At 43.5% G+C, this 22703-nt stretch overlaps 1 protein-coding gene across 1 annotated transcript; it reads left to right on the forward strand.

The window, feature by feature from the left end:
* The first annotated feature begins 284 nt into the window (after positions 1–284).
* Positions 285–10077, forward strand: DHH (desert hedgehog signaling molecule). Its single transcript, XM_069092626.1, has 3 exons — positions 285–852; positions 4367–4628; positions 4852–10077. Exons 1-3 carry the CDS (start codon positions 541–543, stop codon positions 5475–5477), a joined length of 1200 nt encoding a protein of 399 aa, XP_068948727.1. The 5' UTR covers positions 285–540; the 3' UTR covers positions 5478–10077.
* Positions 10078–22703: the final 12626 nt, after the last annotated feature.

Below are 22703 nucleotides of genomic sequence, written 5' to 3' on the forward strand. Positions count from 1 at the left end.
ACCAGCCCTATAGAGAACTAGGAGAGCACGGTGGCAAAGCGCTGCCATTTCTGCCTAGCTGAGTGTACCCGGACCTTTCCACCTCCCACCCCTCGGTGAAAACCACGCGCCGGGTGCTGACTCCAGTCAGTGACTGAAAGCCGGCTGCATGGAAACTGGGTGGGAGGGTTGCATTTGATGCTTGAGCCACTGGGGGCGGGTTGGGCCCACCCGGGGGTGGGGCAGGAGAGTGGGCGGGGTGTATAGCCACTTAAGGCGGAGTTCGGCAACACTGTCCTGGGTAGTAAGTAGAGCCGGGTATACGAGGCTGGTACCCATTGCCCCATTCCTAGAGTATTATGTGATAGTCCCTTAGTGACGGGTCACAAACTCCGGGGGCATGAAGGAAGTGCCTCTGTACTGTGACCGTTTTGTTCAGCTACGGACATCAGTGTGAGCCCTACGCTCCGCGGATAAATCACCTGCTCATCGGAAAAGAAATGTCCAACTGACTAGAAGCCCCCGTGAGGACAGATATTCCTTCCGCTGGGGGCTGGTGCCATGGCACTGCGGGCGAGCCTGGTGCCCGTGTGCTGCCTGGCACTCCTGGCTCTGCTAACACTGCCTACCAGGAGCTGTGGACCCGGTCGGGGACCTGTGGGCAGACGCCGCTATGTGCGAAAGCAACTTATACCGCTGCTCTACAAGCAGTTTGTACCCAGCGTGCCAGAGCGAACCCTGGGTGCCAGTGGACAGCCCGAGGGTAGAGTGGTCCGGGGGTCGGAGCGCTTTCGAGACCTGGTGCCCAACTACAATCCTGACATCATCTTCAAGGATGAGGAGAACAGTGGGGCTGACCGTCTTATGACCGAGGTAAGAAAGCCATTCCCAGCCCTCGCCCTGTTCCACAGGTGTCTGCCGCTACCTGTACTGGACATATCCGCTGCCCACTCGCCATTCTCTGTGGAGCTCTGGGATGGGGTTTCCACGAAACCTAGGACACCTCCCTCACCACCAGCCCTACTCTGCAATTGTTGCAGCCTAGATAGGGCCAGCCTCATCTTAGAGGGAGACATCTCAATAGGAAGAAAGGCTTTGGGGATCACAGAGGAATAAGCTGGTGCGGGAGAGAGGGTAGTTGGAGAGGACTGATGAGAGTGAAAGGGAGAAGCTGAGAAGGTGGGGGGAGGGGTTGTGGAATGGCGGCAGGCGAGACGGGAAATGACTGAGGCGTGGACCGGGGGTCAGTCACCGAGCTAGGCAGGAAGGGCTGAGGTGAGCCTGGGGCCAGCAAGGCCCTGGGGTGATCAGGGAGTCTCCTGAGGAATAAGGGACAGAGCTTCAATAGCTGACCCTCGTGTGCCAGGCTCTTTCCAGGACTGCTCAAGACTGTGGCTGAGGATGTGGAGAAAGGAATTCCTGAGCCGAAGGGCGGACGTACCCATGCTGGGGCACTTAGGGGCTCCATCCCATTTCAGGATACCCAGCTAGTTGGAAGATTCCGGGGCACCCGCGTGCTCGAGAGCACACACACACACACACACACACACACACACACACACACACACACACACCTCCAGTAACATTTTCGTTTGCCCTATTACTATTTCTGTGGATGTATTAGTAGAAAATTCCTGCAAAGGGTCCTTGTCCCCAAAATCCTTTCCCACCTTGAGAAGCTCTGAGATTAGGGTCAGGGTCCTTGCTGAGAGAGTTGTCCTAACACTGCCCTGTGTCTGTATGTCTTACTTTTCTAAATCTAAACCCCAGCTTGTCAAGGACCACTAACATCTCTGGAACCTGGGTGTCTCCTTCCCACTTGGGTTCTAGGTAGTGGCCAGCTCAGAAAGTTAATATGAGAGTCCAGGGCACTTGAATCTCATAATCCTATTGGATTAAGGAGACCACTTCAGGCTACTTGGAGATGTATACTGGATATCTGGAAGATGATACCAGTTTTCCACAATCAAATGCTCAAAAAATATTGGAGCAATTGTCTAGATAGAATAATGGAATGTTACCACCAGGAAGGTAACTCAGGACTCACTAAGTCCAATCTTCTCGATTTCTAGATTAAGGAATTGAAGCCCAGAGAAAAGTAACTTGTACAAGATTGCTCAGTTCATTAGGAGCAGTTAGGACCAGAGCCCACACCTTCTTGGATTTCCAATTTCACTTCCCAGGATCCTTTGTTTTCACCAGTGGGAAAAATTATCACCTGATGGATGGACAGCCTTCTAGCCATAAATGTTTCAAATTTAGAGAGCACAGGTATTCAGGTGGTTGCAGGTTTCACTTAAACTCTTCATTTTGGTAGGGCCTACCAAGGCTTGCATTTTTCTGCCCTGGTCTTTTGAGAATCCAGGATTATCTCTGCCCTCTTTGGCAAATTGGAATTGGACTTTAGTAGAGGGTTTTGTTTTCTTTTGTTTTTGCCGTTATTTAGGAGGAGTAGAAAGGAAGAAGCAAGCTATTTCCTCTGTACAAATTAATTCTCCATCCTTCAAACTAGCTGTGTGTCCCACCTAAATCACAACTTCTGACTGCCTCAGTTTACTCACCTGTAAAATGGGAACAATAATAGCAACTACCTCACCTGGTAGTTATGAAAATCAAATGAGATACTGCTTTGACACCCTTAATCCTACAAAAGTGCTAGCTATTCTTACTCTGGGTAAACTGTCCAGAGAGATTTCATCCTCTTTCCCTATTTAAACCCAGGAGACCTCAAATCTACACCTCCAGCAAATTTCTGCTCAGTAGTCATTCTGCTTCCTTCTGTGCCTTCCACCTCCCGTCAGGGTCTTCCCTCCCAACTCCTGTGTCTACGCTACCTGATCATATTTCTCAATGACACCTGTGCTAGGCAGAATTGAAACGGAATCGTATGTTGTATGGGAATACAGGGAAGCCTGCCCCACCTCCCTGCAGAATATGATGTAGTTCTTGAGACCCTCACCTCCCATTGCTTGGCAGCAAAATGGCTCCACTGAACTGGACCAAGCTCTCCGAGGTCCTGCCCCCGCAGGTCAGGGCTTCCTCTTAGCCCATTGGCCACAGCGGCGCAGCCACTTTTCTTGCTTCCCTTCACTGTGTGGAACTTGTTGGAGGTGTAGAGGTTGGGGGTAGGGGACCGGGAAGAGTATCTCTCCCCCACCCCCCCCTTGTGATGAGTAGAACCAAAGCTAAAGGTGAGTGGGTGGGGCTGGGGAGAAAAGGAGGCTGACTGTCCGCTCCCCGCCTCCTCCAGGGGTCCCTTTCCAACCCCTCCTTCTCCCCGTTATGAGTCAGGCCAAGGTCTTGCTCCTAGACTGTAACTATGAGCGATAATCGCAGGCTTACTCCCCCAGAGCCGAGCTGTGGGCCTTCACCTCCCGTCTCCACCCACCCGCAACTTTCACCTCAGATCAGGGATCTCCTCATTCCTGGGTCCGGACTGGGCAGAACACCCCTTATTCCCAGGTACTGCAGCCCTGTCTTTCTAGGCAGTAGCCTGTAGGAGTGAAAGGTGGGGTTTCTGTGCGCTTGGAGATCCCTGGCTGAGACTGGGCCGACGAAGAGTTCGAAGAGCTGGGGGAGGGGGCTGTGGCACTCCTCTGGGAGAGGGGGGCGCGGCTCACTGCCCTTTATTCCCCCCGCGCTGGGGCGGCTGAAAAGAGTCTTTGTGGCTAGAGCTGCTGAGTTCGCTTCTCCCGCCACTGCCCCGGCCCCGGCCCCGGCCCGGGATTCTCACCCGGTTAAGTCATCCCGGAGAATGGCCATTGTGCTTTCCGCAGCCCCCGCCACTCTAACCTTTCCTGTAGTCTCGGCCCCTCTGGGCGCCCCCTAGGTTCCTCACGCCCACTCCCTCTTCTCCAGGCTTATAGTGACTGAAGGGGTTAATGCTGGGGGGTGAGGTGGTGGTGAGTCGGGTGACTAGAGGAGGAGGAGGAGGAAGGAAGGAAGGAAGGAAACAGTGCCCAGTGCCAGAGGAGGCAAAGAAACAAAAGCTGAATCAGGCGGAGGGAGGTCTGGGCCTAAGCTGAGGCCCAGATGGCTTAAATAGGGACTCTACTTGGAGGAGTCGACCCAGACTCCCCTTACGGTTCCCCGGTGGAGCCACACCCCGTCTTTCTATGTAGAGCAAACTGCATTGGGGTGGGGGGGCATCATCTAGATCCTAAACTGAGTTGAAATTCCAGCACTTCTGGAGGGGAAAGGGGAACCATAAGTGAAATACGATATGATTTTCCAAGGGCGAATGTTAAAAGGTAATGGATTGGGGGGGGGGGGGGAGAAGGGGGGCGGGAAAAGGGAGAAGGGGGACAACTCTTCCTCCTCTCCTCTACTCCAATTCAAAACGCTGATTCCACTCCTCCAACCCCAACTCACCTCTGTTCCACCCCAGCGCTGTAAGGAACGAGTGAACGCGTTGGCTATAGCAGTAATGAACATGTGGCCAGGAGTGCGCCTGCGGGTAACCGAAGGCTGGGACGAAGACGGACACCATGCGCAAGACTCACTACACTACGAAGGCCGGGCCTTGGACATAACCACGTCGGACCGCGACCGCAATAAGTACGGGCTATTGGCACGCCTGGCAGTAGAGGCTGGCTTCGACTGGGTACACTACGAGTCCCGCAACCATGTCCACGTGTCTGTCAAAGCTGGTAAGAGTAAGGCTGGGGCTGGGTAGGGCGGAACCAGAGAGCTTCATTTGCTAGAGGGGAAAAATTATGCCGTACCGGCCTTCTGCATGTCCTTCCGAATGTCCCTCTTCTAGCTCGGGAACAGCAAGAAGACAAAGCTGGAGCGTGACGTGGGAGTAGGGGTGAGTGGGAAAAGGGCTTGAGTAGCCGCTGTTTCAGCTTTCTCCCCTTGCTCCTACCACAGACAACTCTCTGGCGGTGCGGGCAGGTGGTTGCTTCCCAGGAAATGCCACGGTACGTCTGCGGAGCGGGGAACGAAAGGGACTACGTGAATTGCATCACGGAGACTGGGTGCTAGCTGCAGATGCAGCCGGCCGGGTGGTACCCACGCCCGTGCTACTCTTCCTGGACCGAGACTTGCAACGCCGGGCCTCTTTTGTAGCGGTGGAGACTGAGAGGCCCCCACGCAAACTGCTTCTCACACCCTGGCACCTGGTCTTTGCTGCCCGCGGCCCGGCGCCCGCCCCAGCTGACTTCGAGCCAGTGTTTGCTCGGCGATTGCGAGCTGGGGACTCGGTACTTGCCCCAGGTGGGGACGCCCTTCGACCTGCACGAGTGGCTCGTGTGGCGCGGGAGGAAGCTGTGGGTGTGTTCGCACCTCTTACTGCTCACGGGACTCTGCTGGTGAACGACGTCCTGGCCTCCTGCTATGCTGTCCTGGAGAGTCACCAGTGGGCTCATCGTGCCTTCGCTCCCTTGCGTCTGCTCCACGCGCTAGGGGCTCTGCTACCTGGTGGGACCACCCAGTCCATCGGTATGCACTGGTACTCCCGCCTCCTCTACCGTCTGGCAGAGGAACTACTGGGCTGAGATTTCTGGGTGGAAACGCCTGAGCAGGGACAGAGACGTGGGCACGTGGAGACCGGAGGATATGGACAGAATATGAAATGTTGGGAAGGAGGAACAGAGAGAAGGATAAGGACAAAGGAAGAAGGGTTGGGTGAGGGGCTAAGGTTGAGGGGAGTTTGGCAAGGTGTCCTAAGGAGGGATAAGGAGGTTGTGCATTGATGGAAGCATTATTTCCCTTAGCCACCATTCTCTACTCGGCCTCTACAAATACAATTTAATTTGTTTAAATTCAACAAACATTTATATACTGTATGCAGGGCACTTTACTAGATGTGAAGGGAGATGCAAAGATAAATGTGTTATAATCCCTGCCCTCATGGAGCTTACAACCATCTTGCCCCCTTTTGAGTGCCCTAGTTCCTGACTGATAATTATATTTTTCTATTTATAAATGGTAATATAATCTTCCAACTCTTACCCCTGTTCTATGCCCAGTCAGGCACTAGGAAGAGCTGTGATCAACTAATACTGTCACAGTCCTTTTTTCTCTATGTGATCTAATAAAAGGAACAATCCAGGTATGAGATGTCAGCTCTGAAAAGCCCTAAGTTACCTCTACTACAACCCTCCCCTCTCCCCAACTCAGGGAAGTTCTAGTTTCAGCACACTACCAGGGGCTCAAACTTGAGCCTCTAGACCACCTACCCTAGGGATCACCAGACCACCTGAGGAATATATTCAATGAGTATCAAGTTGGAAGGCTGGGGATCTTCTACTCTCAGGCTGTCTGCCTCTTCCCTTTCCTGCCCCCAGTTTCCACCTCCTTGTCTTCTGTCCCTAACCACCCTCCTCCTTGAATTCCTATCCCAGTCATTCGAATAATGAAGGTTAGGATGAGGGGGATGGTTCCTTGAAAATCACCCTCTCCCTTATCTCCCAGATACTCCAAGCTGGAATTAGGACAGTGATGTGTGTGTGTGTGTGTGTGTGTGTGTGTGTGTGTGTGTGTGTGTGTGAGAGAGAGAGAGAGAGAGAGAGAGAGAGAGAGAGAGAGAGAGAGAGTAGACACATAGGGGTGTGCAGACCTCTCAAATCAACTGTCTTCCTCATCATAAACTCTGAGGATTAGCTCCCCTCCCCCCAACCTTAACATAAGTGGGGGTGGGAGAGGGAAGATACTGAGGCTTGCCTGGTTAATGAGTCCCCACTCAGGCCTAGGAGACTTGTAAGGAACATGACCTGAACAAACACTTCGGGCTCTTTCTGAGTCTTTGGGTTCCAGCACAGAAGATTCACACCTGCATCCTAGGAAGAACTGAACACCAGGCTGGGCTAAGAGGTCATAAAAATGCCAAGTTTAGTTCTGGTGAGGAAGAGGCAGAGGGCAAACCCCTCAGTTTTGTGTGTACTCCCCAAGGCCATAGGACTCTGGTGTGTGCCACCCTCTGGTGGCTATAATGAAAACTTCTGGCCGGCTATCCCCTTTTAAAAAATAATGGTATATTCTTACCAGAGTCAAAAGAAAAGGGAGGCTATACCACATTTCAAAGTTAGGAGTAGGACTGAGCAGGGAAAAGGTATTTGTTGAGTTTCTGCAAAGAACTGCATTGTTAGGGTTTCGATCTAGAAGAGTCCTTGCAGAGCATGTGGCCAGAGCTTAACCAGAGATACTAAGAGCAAGTAAAGTTATTTTTTATGGGAAACTTTCCTCTATGTCTCCAACCTTTCCAGCCTCAGTCAGTCCACAACCCTGTTTTCCTTAGGAGATGGAAACATGGTGAGAAAAGAGAAAACTGGGGTACATCAGGTTTTTTTCTATTCAGGCTCTTCAATATCATTCACCTATGTGTTGAGTTGTATGTCTTTTCCCAGTTCTTGTCCTTTTTAATCCTTATAGCCTTTGAAACTATTAACCACCCACTTCTTGATTCTCTCCTTTTTTCTAGGTTTTCTTGACTCCGCTCTCTCCTGGTTCTCTTCCTTCTCTCTCTGACTTTTCCTTCTCAGACTCTTTTGCTGAATCGTCATCGAGGTGGCACCTAATAGTGGGTAGATCCTTCAAGGCTGGGCTTGAGCCCTTTTCTCTTCTCCCTCTATATTGTTTCATTTGATGATTTTGTCAGCTCTCATGGATTTAATAATCATATTTATGCAGATGATTCTCAGATCTATTTATTCAGTCCTAACTTCTTTCCAAGAACTGTAGTCAGGAAGACCTGAGTCCAAATAGACTCAGACCCTTACTAGCTGGGTGACCCTCGGCAAATCACTTAACCCTGTTTGCCTTAATTCACTGGAGAAGAAAATGGTAAACCACTCGAGTATCTTTGCCAAGAAAACACCACGGACAGTATTGGATTGCTATGGTCCAAAGGGTCACAAAGAGTTGGACATGACTGAACAACAACAACTTTTCTCCTGACCTCCAGTCTCACATGCTTAGCTGAACCTCTCAAACTGGATGTTGTAGATATCTCTAATTGGATAAGACCAAAGCTGAATTCATTTTCTTGTCCTTCCCCACCACCATTGAAAAAAAAACTTCCCCTCTTCCCAATATCCTTACTGCTCTTCAGGGTTCTTCCCAGTGACCTTAGGCTTTAAATATAGTTTTCATCCTCGACCCCTCACTCCCTCTCACCACTTCCCATCCCCATCAAATGAGTTGCCAAGTGCTGTTGATGGTACCTTCTCAACATTTCTCCTCTAATACTCCTTTCTCTCTTCTGATACTTCCACCACTGTGGTGCAGGCACTAATCCACTCATGGCTATCCTATTTCACTAGCTGATGGTTATTCTTCCTTTGTTGAGTCTCTCCCAACTCTAGTCCATCTTCCATTCAGCTATGAAACTGATCTTCCTAAAGCATAGGAAGGAAAAACATAGGCCGTGTCAACTATCCATTCAATAAACTCTAGTGGCTGTCAATCACCTCCAGGATCAAATATAAAATCCTCTGTTTGGACATTTAAAGTCTTCCATAACCTGGCCCCTTCCTACAAACCCAATCTTATTATGGCTTATTCCTTTCTACATACTCTGTGATCCAGTGACATTGGCTTCTTTACTCTTCCTCAAACAAAGCACTCCATCCATGGCTCTGGGCATTTTTTTCTGGCTGTCACCCATACCTGGAATTCTCTTCCTCCTCTCTCTGCCTCCTGTCTTCCTAGCTTCCTTCAAGACTCACCTAAAATCCCATTTTCTGCAAGAAGCCTTTCCTGATTCCTCTTAATGCTAGTGCCTTCCATCTGTTGACTATCTCCACCTGATCCTGTTTATAGTTTGTACATAGTTATCTGCATGTTATTTCCCCCATCAGACCATGAATTCCTTGAGGGCAGGGATTATTAATTTTTTTGCCTTTTTCACCATCCCCATCACTTAGCACAGTGCCTGACACATAATAGGCACTTTGGGGTCCCATGTAGTCAAAGGCAAGATTTCAAAATAGAAGAAGTTTGCCTTCAGCTTAAATCTACACATATTTACCAAATGCCTACTGCAGCAGGGTGTTAATCAGGGAGCTTGAATCAAGCCAATCCTCTCCATTCCACTTGATAAAATTAAAGGGAAAGGACCTTTATCAGGAAGGGGAACCTCTCATGGAGCCAAACATGACCTGTGGCTCCATTCTGAAAGACAAGAATCTCAGCAAGTCCTGATTGGTCCCCATACCTAAGAGATAGCCTGAAAGATGATTGGTCAAGGAGCAAAGAAGAAGGATCTTAGTTGGATTATAAGAACTAAGGAAAGCCAATATCTTTTGGATGCATCTCTTTTGGGGCCTCTTCCACCATTGCCCCCTAGACTTCCAGCTAGAGGTGGGTGTCATGGGGAGAGGGGATGGGAATTTCTCTTTCCCCAGTCCTAAGGGCTAAGTTTAAGCTTAGGCTTGTCTAAGGCAGCACCTTATATTCCTGGTATATTTCTTCTGTCTTTCTATTTCTTTCCCTGAGTGTAAGTCAGGGATTATGGAAATGGACATTTCTAGCTTTGGCAATAACCTTGTGCCATCACCAGTTGTTAGGCTTGGGTGCTGGCTGCCCAAAAGGAGATGAAAGCATAATAGCATGCTTTTTGGAGAAGAGCACCATGACAGGAGAATCCTACAGCTGAAGGACTAAGGTAGCTGACTAGGATATCTGGATCTTGTGAGCTGCTCAAAAAGGGGAGAATAATGAGTGTAATGGGCTATTTAAGATGTTTTGTTTCTTTATTTGTTAATGCTTTCTTTTGTTTTTCCATTTGTTAATGCTTGTCTTTTTTGTCTTAAGCATATTCTGTGGTGGAGGAAATAAACAACTGTTCTTTACTTTATTACTCCTAAGCATAAATCATACATAAGTTTTGTTTCTAAATTTACCTGGAGTTTTAGTCTGGGATGAGGGTTGAGTCAGAGAAGGAAAAGCCTGACCACCTCTTTCCACCCCTTTGAAGTCAGACCCTGAGATAAATCCTGATTCATTTGAGTACCTTTGTGGGAATAGGCTCTCCTGGGTCTTAGGGTACACTATTGTATGAAAAGCTTTGTGCTAGGAATAGCTGGGAATACAAATACAGAAATCCTAATGGTCCCTGCCTTCAAGAAACTTACATTCTACTGGAGTACAAATAAATATAACACAAGGCAGAGTGTGATTTGTTCAGTTCTATTTCCTTCTCCTGCTCATTTTATAAATTAGGAAACTGAAGCAAACAGGGTTAAGTGATTTGCCCAGGGTCACATAGCTAGTAAGTGTCCAAGGTCAAATTTGAACTCAAGAAGTTGACTCCAGGCTTGATGCTCTATCAACTATTCCATCTAGCTGCCCAGAGTATGATAGGAGCAAAAAGGATATCCAGACAAGATTTTCTAGGAAATTTGAGGAGGGAGAAACCACTTTCGCCTGGGGAAATTAGGGAAAACTTTTAGCTGGAAGTAGAACCTTAGTTGAGGCTTGAATGAAGGGATTTTAACTTGCCGTATGAGAAGGAAGTGTTTTCCAGACATGATAGATGGCCTGTGTGAATTCAGAGGGGCTAGGAAGTTCAGAATACATTTAGGGAAGAGTGAAGTCTAGTTGGATCATAATGTGCATGAAAGTGAGCAGTGATTCAAAAGAAAAAAAAAAGATTGGACAAAAAAAAAGAAAGACCATAGGAAGTTATTATGGTGAGACAAAATAAAAAAACTCAGAAGAGGACAACAGTGTCAAAATACCTTATGGGCAAACCCCGCCCCCCGCCCATTCCCCACAAGGGAAGTAGTCTCAAGCCTGGAAAGAACTCATGGAGGAGGTCAAGAAGGAGCTTAAAAATCATATAAGAGGTTGAAGAAAAATTGGGAAAAGAAATGAGAGTGAAAGAAGAGAATTATGAAAAAAGTCAACAGTTCAGAAAACTGCTTTAAAAGTAGAATTGGTCAAATGGAAAGGGAGATACAAAAATCCACTAAAGAAAACAACTCCTTAAAGAGTACAACTGACCAAGTGGAAAAGAAAGTACAAAAACTAATTGAGGAAAACAATACCTTAAAAGTTAGAATTGGGTAAATGGAAGCTAATGACTCGATGAGACATGAAGAATCAATCTGAAGAACTTTGGAATTGTTTTTGAGACGTGGAAGACACTGGCACAGGACTGTCCAACATGGCATGCCCCTCATCAAAGAATGCACCGTACTCTATGGGTAAAGCAGAATTGCAGTAGCTCAAAAGAAACATTAGATGCATAAATTTAGAGACATCTTCACTCCAAATGTTCATATGGACTATTTGTGCCTGACCTGTGGTACAGCCTTCTGAGCCCATATTGGTCTGATCAGTCACAGTTGGACATGCAGTACCTTGGCCCCATCATAGAAATGTCACTCTGGTTGTCTTTGAGAACAAAGGAACAACAATCAACCAACTTATGAGGGGTCATTTTGGGCTGATCAGAAAAAAAATACAGAATATTCCTCCTATAACATCACATAGGCGCCTCTGAAGAAGGAAGGAACCTTCTTTACATTCACTGTCCTGGCCCAGTCCTGGTCCTTGGTCCTGAATTCTTTGAGCTTTCTGATAGGACTATCACTCTTTTTTGTCTGTCTTTACACCATTCTAGAACATACTGGTCCCTTTGTCAGTCAATAAATATTTACTAAACTACTGTGATGTTGAATGCTGGGGATAAAAAAAGAGGCAAGACAATGCCTGCGCTCGAGGAACCCACAATCCTCCAAAATGCATAAATTGCAGTGGAATTGAATTTCTCCAAGCAGACTAGCACAGTTATTTGGTCCTCCAGTTCCTTTTGTCTGCCTTCATAAAGTGATGTATACCCCAGTGCACTTATTGCCCCTTCCAACTAGACTGACTCTCCTCTCCTCCCTTGTAAGTGGGCTTTCACTCCTCACCACTCATCCCTAAAAATAATATAAGCCAATATTTATTGTTACTAGGAAAGTTTTTATTTGAGGTGGTGGTGAGGGGAGAACTGTGGTAGGGAGTGGGTGAGTAGGGATAGTTATGTAAAAAAAATGTCAGTGAAGTAATAAAAGCTACATGGAGGAAAGCAGAGGGAAGTCTAGAAGAGTCCACACAAAAGCAGCGTAATTCTAAACACCATCATGTTCAATTTAATATGCCTTTTAAAAAATATGGTGTATATACTACGTGTTTCCCCGATAATAAGACCTATCCTGAAAATAAGCCCTCCCCTTACTGTGTAAGATTCCTCTAAAATAAGCCCTCCCCCCAAAATAAGCCCTATGGAGATTGCTACTGTAGTGAAGGTGATCCCCTGCACTACACGCTACATTACGGTACCCTCTGTATGCACCGTCCCCCCCCCCCCCCACCCCAAAACCCCCCCCCCCCCCCCCCCCCCCCACACCACCACCACGGCGCCCGCCATCCAGTTCTTTTTTTTTTTTTAAAGCAATAGGGGTTAAGCAACTTGCTCAAGGTTACACGGCCAGTTATTTCTGGGTGTGGTGCTGAGCATCTGAGCCCGGACTTGATCCAGGTCATCCCGATACTGGAGCCGGTGCTCTTACTCGCTGAGCCACCTGGCTGCCCCTATCCTGTTCTTTATTGAATTCATTATTGAATAAAGGTACATTTTTTTGTTCACATTTACCTGTTTATTAAAATTGCTGTCAATGTTCATTAAAATAAGCCCTCCCCTGAAAATAAGCCCTCTGGTGTTTTTCTGTCCAAAAAAATAATAAGACAGTGTCTTATTATTGGGGAAACATGGGTAGATAATATATAACATATACATATGATATATAATATAATTATATGTATTTTTAAATGCTTATATTTATGTTTGTATTTCTTAGGTTCATAATACAAATAAAACAAAAAATACCAAGGAGAAGACAAGGAAAATAGCTTAAGTTAGAGATGTCAAACCTTTTGGGAATTGATTTACTAGGTCCCAAAATTGTGGTTTTTGCAACACATTCTACCTTCTTTTAGATCAGGGAATCTTTACCTTTTTATGTCATGGTCTCCTTTGGTAGTCTGGTTAAGCCTATGAACTTCTCAGAATCATGGTTTTAAATGCATAAAACAATACATAGGATTGCAAAAAAGACAATGATATTGAAAAATATTGTTATCTAAAAACATTATTTAAAAAACAAGTTAATGGACTCCAGATTAAGAACTCTTTTTAAAAAATTAATGTATTGTACAACATTAAAACAAATTAGATTTTACTTAATCTAGTTTTACAAAATTAATCTAATTTGATAAGGATTTATTAAGTGCCTACTATGTGCAAAATAGGGTTTTAGGTATTTGAGATGCCAAACCTCAAACCCCCAAAACATTCCCTGTCCTTAAAGAGCTTATAAAACTACTGAAGAACCCTTGCAACATTTTATTGAAACCTGTTAAAGGCATTTATGACTCTTGGGCAACCAAAGTTGAGAATCATTGATCTAAGGTTGCTAATACTCTTCTTAGTCAAAGCTTATAAATTATCATTCTGAAGACAGAAAGTCACTATAGAAAAATTCCAAAATTTATGCTATTTTTCCTTGTACATGATGAGCATAAATCTCATACTATGTGATTTGGTAATGACAGTGATAAAGACAGTGACTGTACGTCAGTAAAATCAGTTAGAGTCAGTCAATAAGTATTTATTAATCATTTACTATTTGTTAGGTACTATGCTGAGTGGTGGAGGTACAAAGAAAGAAAAAAGATACTCTCAGTCCTGAAGTAGTTCACACTCCAGTGGGGTAGACAACACACAACTATGTACAAACAAGCTATATACCTGATAAATAGGAAATAATTAACACAGAGAAGGCATTAGGATTAAGAGGAATTAGGAAAGGCGTCCCCTAGAAGGTAGGATTTCAATTTGGAAGGAAGGAAGGAAGCCAGAAGGTGAAATGAGGAAAGAGACAATTTTGAACATGGGCAACAGCCAGTGAAAATGTCCAGAGTCAGGACATGGATGTTCTTGTTTGAGGAACAGCAAGGAAGCCAATGTTATTACATTGCAGAATAAATGGGGAGTGGGGTAGGGTGTAAGGTGTGGTGAGAACTACATTATGAATGCCTTTGAATTCCAAACATGATTTTATATTTGATTCCTGAGGTGACAGGAGCCATGGGCATTTATTAAGAGGAGGGAAGGCAGAGAGGTGACATGATCAGACTTGTGCTTTAGGAAAATAACTTTAATAGCTGAATGGAGGATGTATTGGAGGGAGGAGGGACTTGTTTCAGGTAGGTCAACCACTAAGTTATTGCAATAGGAGGTCTGGGCTTATACCGAAGTGGTAGAAGTGACAGAAGAGAGAAGGGGAAATATTCAAAAGATATTGTGAAGGTGAAATCAACAGGCTTCAGCAAAACAGCAGATATAAGAGGTGAGAGATAGTGAGAAGTTGAGAATGACATCTAGGTTTTGGGCCCAGGGGACTGGGGAGGGTTGTGGTGTTTTTTGTAGTAATTGGTAAATTTGGAAGGGCGGGGAAAGGGGGAAATGAGTTCAGTTTTAGATATATTGAGTATAAGATGTCTATAGGACATCCAGTTGAAGATGTCTAATAGGCAGTTGTAGATGTGAGACTGAAAGTCAGCATAGAGGTTAGGGCTGGATAAATAGATTTGAGAATCATCAGTATAAAGATGATCACTGAATCCATGATGAGTTCACTAAGCAAAATAGTATGAAAGAAGAATGGCAGAGGGCCCAGCACATAGCCCTGTGGGACATCCACAGTTTTTGGTTGTAACCTAGATGAAGATCCAACAAAGGAGACTGAGAAAGAGTGATCAGATGAGTAGGAGGAAACCAGGAGAGAAAACCTAGAGAGAAGAGAGTATCAAGGAGAAGAGGGTCAATGTCATTGTCAAAGGCTGAAGAGAAGGTAAGAAGGATGAGGATTAGGAAAATGCCCAAATCTCTTCCTCTTTAGCTCTAGGGTCCTCTCTTGACTACGTCATTTTACAAAACTTCTATGACCATAGACCTATAAACTCTGGGTAGTACCAACTGCTTCCTGATAGCAAGTGTGGCATCAGTTGAAGGTCCAGAACAATATTTTGTGATTATCCCAACAATAGCATGGCTTCTCAGGACTTGAGTGCCAGCATCACTGCTTCAGTTTTGGGATTACGTTAGTTTTTTAAATCCTTAATTAGTCATTATCTTTCTCCTCCAGTCCCACAGACAACTAAGTGGGTAAGGGTCTAAATGAAACAAAGGTCACATGCATTACTGCCATGCTGTCTGGTACAAGTCCCAAACTCTCAACTATACTCCAATTTGTTTATGACCTAGATCCCTGAGTATCATATAAACCCTTACTTCTTTCTTAGTGTGATAGGATTTAGTGTTTCCTGACACAGCTTCCCTGACTTCCTCCCACTATGTAACCTGATTCCCCCCAGTTTCCTGTCCTAAAGGCATAAAAGATCCAACTATCAGACTTGGTGCGTCCCTGAGATTATCTTGTGGAGAGTCACCATACCCTAACGATGTACTGACCAGATGAGTTTCCACTTGGAGATGGAGGTGCCAACATCCAGGGAAGCAAAGTACCAGTGTATTCTTGCTGTATATCTTTGCTACATTTAGTGAAGTATACTTCCTTTGTTCAATGACACATAAGTGCCTCATTTATTTATTTATTTATTTTGGTAGGGGGGAAAGGTAGGGCAATTAGGGCTAAGTGACTTGCCCAAGGTCACATGACTAGTTTGTGTGTGTGTGTGTGTGTGTGTGTGTATGTGTATGTGTGAAGTGTCTGAGGCTGGATTTGAACTCAGGTCCTCCTGACTTCAGGGCCTATGCTCTATTCACTGTGCCACTTAGCCGCCCCAAGGGCCTCATTTCTAATGTCAAATCTGAACTAAGAGTGTTGGGTTAGAGCCTCACCAAAGTGTAGAATACTTAGCTTTGGCCTTCAAAACATACCCTTTGACACAAAAGCTTTAGAATTCACATTGATTTTCCCTAGCCAATTGTGTTATGAAGAATTCATAACTGGCTAATATTGTCATCTCTCTCTGACAAACTACATCTCACTTGGCACTAGTCAAAATGTCACTGGCTTTTTGTCGGCCCACACTTGAAATTTGGTTCCATATACATAGTTTGGGAATTTTTCAGTGACAGTCCATTTTAAAGCTAAGAACTTCAATTTATTTATAGGATAGTGAGTTTCATTGTCACTAAGCATTCATTGTCACTGTCAAAGGTAAAATGGCTTCTGATGACCATCACTCTTTAATGAGATTGCTCTTAAACCATTCAGATTACAAAAGCTTTATTTAGATCTGTATATGCCAACACCAGTTCATGTAAGAAGCAATTCGTCAAATCTTTAAAGCTTGCTCCCATTTTCTATCAAATAATCTTCACATGACTTCAAAGGGTTTAGAATGTACTGAGAAGAAAATGTTTCTATCTATATCTAAAATCTGCTTTATCTGATTTCCTATTTATTTACTGCATGTTCTAATCTAAGTGATGACTATAGTCTAACTTAAGGCATAAAGTTGTTTCTTCCTGTATTAGAAATAGAAAGGGCTGGGGGTGGCCAGGTAGCACAGCGAGTAAGAGCACCGGCTCCAGTATCGGTATGACCTGGGGATCGAATCTGGGCTCAGACACTTAGCACCCACCCAGAAACACCTGGCCGTGTAACCTTGAGCAAGTTACTTAACCCCGATTGCTTTAAAAAAAAAAAAAGAAATAGAAAGGGCTGAAGAAAAATATGTATGTCCAAACATACAAAGTTGGCAGAATTGGTATATCTTTTATAGACTCTAGACTTTCTGTCCCAACCCACATGTACACTAGCAGGTTGGATCCTTAGAGTGAAGCTACCTATATATTCCCCAGGATTCTAAGGGCAATTCTAATGGACTATGAAATTTTATCTAATACTATCAGTTTGAGCCTCCACTCCAGAGTATTTCCCTCAGTGTCAATTATCAATCAACCTCTTTTCAATATTGACAAGCAATTAACATCAGCTAGCTTTTACAATGGGAAACTTATTGAAAAGATGTAGCACTGATGAAAGTATAAAAAATGTCCCCCAGGGATATTCTCTTTTCTACAAATTTTGTTCCTAGGGAAAATCTGTCCAAACTTGAAGCAGTTGTTACAATGTCTTCACCCCTACCAAATTCACTTCCAAAAGAAGCATAGTTGTTCTCTTACTGCAAGACATGTAGCACTGTTGGGCTAGGACTCATAGGTTGAACAGTGGGGCTGTGTTCTCCACTACTGGAAAGCTAGTATGTATTTCAGTGCTTGGGTACCTGGTGGCTCTTTTAACCTTTTGAAACTCCATTCCATTACCAACACTTATTTACTTAAGAGTGGGAAAGAATAAAACACAACAGAGACAACAGTCATGATTTATTTTTCTTCATGTACTTACAGTTTCATTTGACCAAAGTGAGGAGAGTAGGCAACTCACTGTCTTTATTTCTCCAATCCAGGGTTTATAGTAGCCTTTAGTTGCTACCAAGAGAAAAAGAGAAATCGAATGAGCTCATGCTGAGCTGATGCATGCTCAGCAGCCATTTTCTTCACCAGCTGATCAGATGAAAACTGTCGTCTTGGCTTTCTCTGACATAGAAATAGGATATGAATCCAGTATTGAAAACCACTAGTAACTTAATAAATAATCTAGAGCATCTTGAATTCTTGGTATTGTGTATTGGTTCACTTTAGTTCAGAGTTGAATTCATAACATCCATCTCTTCCTATTTCTGTTTCATACCACCACTATATGTGATACCTATAAGTTACTAGAAAACCATTTCTGCCAACAAAATTAGACTGTGATGATGAACTCTAACCAATAGTTATTTAACGTGCTTTCTGAGAGCTTCCATTATAAAGGAATCTTCTTTCATTTTTTAAAGTGTTGCGAATCTGTAAGGTATATGCTATGAATTGTTTCCTGAACATGTCACACATCTCATATCACACTCATGCAAATGAGAACATTCTTTCTCTCTGCACTTGACAATCTATAAAATAGGACCATTTTCATATATTCAGAACAGAAAAAGAGGATTATACATGAAATGATGAATTTCTATTTTGTACAGCTTTCATTTTTAAAAAGAATACAATACATTTAATGTGTTATTTTCAAACCTTCTCTGATTGTGTCTGTTGGGTAGTATTTCTTTTAATCTAACAATGATTCTATTTTTTTTCTTTTCTTTTTTGGCATTCATGTTCCTAGTCTTCTCTCTTCCAAAGCCTGCCCCACCCCCATGGAAACAAAAATTTTCCCTTTTTATAAATAAGCACAGTCAAATGAATAAGTCCAAGCATTAGTTGTATTAAAAATATACACCTCAATCTGCCCCTTGAGGACCCTTACTTCTTTGATAAATGGTAGGAAACATGTTTAATCTGGAGAAGTGGTTGGTCATTGCACTTTGATTATTGTCCTTAAGTATTTAATAGTTGTTTTTCTCTGTAATATTGTCTATATTGGTTCTGGTTCTTCTTTTATTCTGCATCAATTCTTATGTCTTCTTAGGTTTTTCTGAATTTACCCCTTTTGTAATTTCTCATGGTGCAACAGCATTCTGTTACTTTCATAATTTGGTCAGCCACTCCACAACATGCACTCAAACTGTCTCTAGTTCTTTGCTACAGTAAAATGTGCTACTATGAATATTTTGTATGTAAGAGTTCTTGGATCTCTAGGTGAGATATGTGGGGGGGGAGGGGAAAAGATATGTCTAATAGTGGTATTGATGGCAGTTAGCTTTGGGGTATTTTTGCAAATTGCCTTCAAGAATGGTTGGACCAATTCATTGTTCTATCAACAACGGTGCCTCTCTTCCTACAGACCCTCCAATAACTGTCACTTTCCATTTTTGTCACCTTTACCAAAATGAGGGGTATGAGATAGAACCTCTGAGCTATTTTCATTTTTCTTATTGTTAGTGATTTGAAACATTTTTTCACATGGCTTTTGAGAGTTTGAATTTCTTCCTTTGAATACTGCTGATAAGTTTATATCCTTAGATCATTTATCTGTTGGAGAATGACTGCCCTTATAAGCATCTGTCTCAACTGATTCTTCCATTCTTTTTGCATTGAAGAGTCACAAAAGTTAAATTTTTCCAAATCCACTTCTTAGTTTGAAATGCTAGTGTTCTAACGATGTGACTACTAGTTCTGTGAATACTGTATAAAAGGTCAAAGTATACAGATGGTAGACCCCAGATTTTTTCTTATACAGTTCTGCTAATTCTTGAAATATGCTGGAATTAGTCCTCATTAATATTGACTTTCCAGGAATAGTAGTTGGATATGGACAAGTTGGAGTTCACCTTTCCCTTGACACCAAGCACTTTATTAAGAAATCTCAAGATTCCCAAATATGAGTACTCTTTTTACTCCTTTTACTGAGAGGCCTCTTCATAGTTGAACATTAAATAACTGATCCTGGGCCCCAGAGACCACCTCCCTAGAAGCCCTAAGGGGACCTTACGCTCTGGGTCCAGGCATGTGATTTGGTCTGGGTTTATTCCTGGGAGAACTTGGCTTCTAATGAAAAGGCTCACATTCTTCCACTCATTAATTCCCCTTTCCAGTCCCCTAGGTGCAAATTATTTAAAAATTTAGGCTGTAGCTCATGTCTCAGGTCTCCACGAAAGGGCAGAGTAGAAAGATATTCAATGTTTAATATGAATCAGTCATGGGACAAGTGTTGATTTCCTTTATATAAAAATAAAGGATAGAAGAGGTTTACAATACTCACAGAACAAATTAAAATAGGATTCAGTAGCTCACACTCTCCTAGGAAGGAGATACTTACATATTCAACACAGGATAGATACTCACTAAAGAGGTATAAAGAAGAAATTTTTTAAAAAGGGGCATACTGAACTCAGGCTCAGGGTTGCCTAAGCAGGATATGTACTTTATTTGCCCTGTGCTCATGGCTAGATGGTGACTTGGACTGGGGATAGGGAAAGGCATCTCTTTCTCATCCCTCACGGGAAGGGACTCGAAGCAATCTTGAAATAATATGAATCTGGAAGAAAGAGAGCACTGAGGTTTAAATATCTGCCAAGTCATCGATTCTTGATTAGTAGTCAATCACCGAAAAGCACAAAGCTCTCTGAATTCTGAGTCAGTAATATATGGTCAACTGGAAGTAGGGAATCTCTGGGCATATTCTATGCAACTCATTGGAATCCATGTAACCAGTCCAAGCCACATTCTCAATTTTTACCATCTTTTCTGTACAGTGTCCAAAGAGTCCAGATGTGATAAGACCATAAACAACTGATGGTGGTGTCATGTTGTTTTGGGAGTTTGTTTCAACTACTATCTCTGACCGCATCTCTGTTTCCTAATGCTCATTCATTGAAATTCACCTTCTCATACCAACTCTACATTCCCTTTTCAGATGCACTCATTGTTCTGCATTCCTCTTTCAGATACATTAATAATTTATGAGTCCAGGTATAGCAGGTATAACAGATGACAATTCTGCTTCTGTGCTTGTATAGTTTGGTGATGATTTTTATCAGAATGTATGATCTCTGTTCCCTTGGTTTTTCATCTTCACAAATAGAACATACACAAATTTGTCTATGTTTCATTTTACAACAGATACTCTTTGCAGAGAATCTTTTATCTTTGCCTTTAGATTTGGGTTATCAGTGCCAATCTCTTTTTGTGCTCTTTTTTTGGAGGGGGAAGGGCAGGGCAATTGGGGTTAAGTGACTTGCCCTAGGTCACATGGTTAGTAAGTGTTAAGTGTCTGAGGCCGGATTTGAACTCAGGCGCTCTATTCACTATGCCACCTAGCTGCCCCTATCTTTTTCTGCTTTTAAAAGCCCATATATGAGAGGATACTCTAGAACTGGTGAAATTAAGTCTTCCAAAAGCAAGTGTTTCTGGGAAGATTTGCACTCCTACTTCATTTTATATACCATGTCTATCAACTTTTCAAAATTCAATGGAAGCTGGTGCAGATTAATGTCAACTAAGTGACATTTTATCTCTGGGCTTTGTATCAATTCACATCATCACTCATCTGCTTTTATGAACTAATCTAACCATACTGGAAAGTAATTTGGAACTATTATAAAAAAAGATGCCAAACTGTACATATTCTTTTGACCCATCAATACCAATACTAGACATATACCTCAAAGAGATCCTTGACAGAAAAAAGGACTTATGTGTACAAAAATATTCATTGTAGCACTTTTTGTTAGAGCAAAGAACAAGACATAAACTGGGTGTTAGTCAATATCTGGAAAATGTCTGGGAAAAAACCATGGCATATAAATGTAATGGAATATTATTGCATCATAAGAAATCATACTCTCTCAAGGGCTCTCTCTTTGTCTCTCTGTCTCTTAGTCTGTCTCTGACTCTCTCCCCAGAACAAGAGACCACAGGTATGCACAACCACTCCCAGCTTCTCAATGCATTTTCAGTGGCCATCCTCCATGCCTAGAACGGTCTTCCTCATCTCTGCTTCTTGACTACCCTAGCTTCCTTCAAGACTCAGCTCCAAATCTCATCTTCAACTGGAAGCTTCTTAGTCTCCATGTCTCTGTCTTCCATTGCAAGCACCTTCCCTCTTAAATTATCTTTGAGGGAATTAAGAGGATTAGGTCATTGAGTGTTTAATTGTGGTAATCGAGTAAAACCCATTTGACTCCATCTTGTGACTCAGTTCTGGAGCTAGCTCAGTTTCCTTTCTGGTCAATTATGGTTCTAGTTCAATTTATGTCTTGTGAGAAAACTTTATTAAATTGTGGGAATTGGGAGATGACTTTGTTGCATTGATTGAACTTGTGGCTAGGAATTGGAACCATCTCTACCTATTGCTTAGAGACTCTTAACTGAGAACCCAGGTAATGCTGACCATAAACTCAGACCCAAAGATGGGTGCAAGGAGTTTTCTCACAATTGTACCTCTCAAGCTACCCATATGTCTTATCAGAAAATTGGTCCCATACTAAGTAATCAGTTATTATTTCCATGTTCCCTTGATTGTATACAGATACATGGTGGAGGAGGGGTGAGAGACACTTTCTGATTTAAGAGAATTGTACCTGTTCACTCTACCACTCCCAACTTGGAAAGTCCCTCATCTCTCCTCCAATTAGAAATCAGATCACCTGGTTTGTCTCCTTTTAATTAACTGACCTTGTTTGATTAATTTTTTTTAAGTGTAAAAATTTGTCTCCAGTTGTATTTGGGGTCCAGGCCTACACTGAGGAGTTGTGGGCTGCTTTTGTTGGGCAACAGACATTGTTGCTTAACAAAACTAAATAATCAGAAGCTTGAACCTTTGTTTCCTCAGTCATTTAATCTTTCATCAGCCACACCTTCATTTTACTCTGTACACATCTTTCCAATAGTAGTTTGTCTATTATCTCCCTCATTAGAATGTGAGCACCTTTAGCACCAGGATTGTTTTTACTTTTTGTTTCCTCAAAGCTTGAGTGACTGCCTAATAAATGTTTGTTGACTGTCTGAGAAAGGCCAGAAGACCCGTGAGAGTTTGCCAGCAAGTGAGTTTTGTGAGGACTGCAGTGAACTTCAGGATCAAACCCAGTACTGAGCTGTTGTGATAGTTAAGACACTGTCTGGCAAGCAAGGGAGCAACTCTGGCCATCAGGGATGCCATATTTAGAAGTGGACTTGGTGGGGAAAATGCTTTGTAGCAACCACTTTAAGTCTGATCCTCTTCCCCCCAGGGATCTAAGTGGTAGAGGGAAGAATGTGC

Source organism: Petaurus breviceps, unplaced genomic scaffold (genome assembly GCF_028583685.1).
Source record: "Petaurus breviceps papuanus isolate PSGF00001 unplaced genomic scaffold, PetGlider_PUasm1.0 191, whole genome shotgun sequence".
NCBI classification, from domain to species: Eukaryota; Metazoa; Chordata; class Mammalia; order Diprotodontia; family Petauridae; genus Petaurus; species Petaurus breviceps.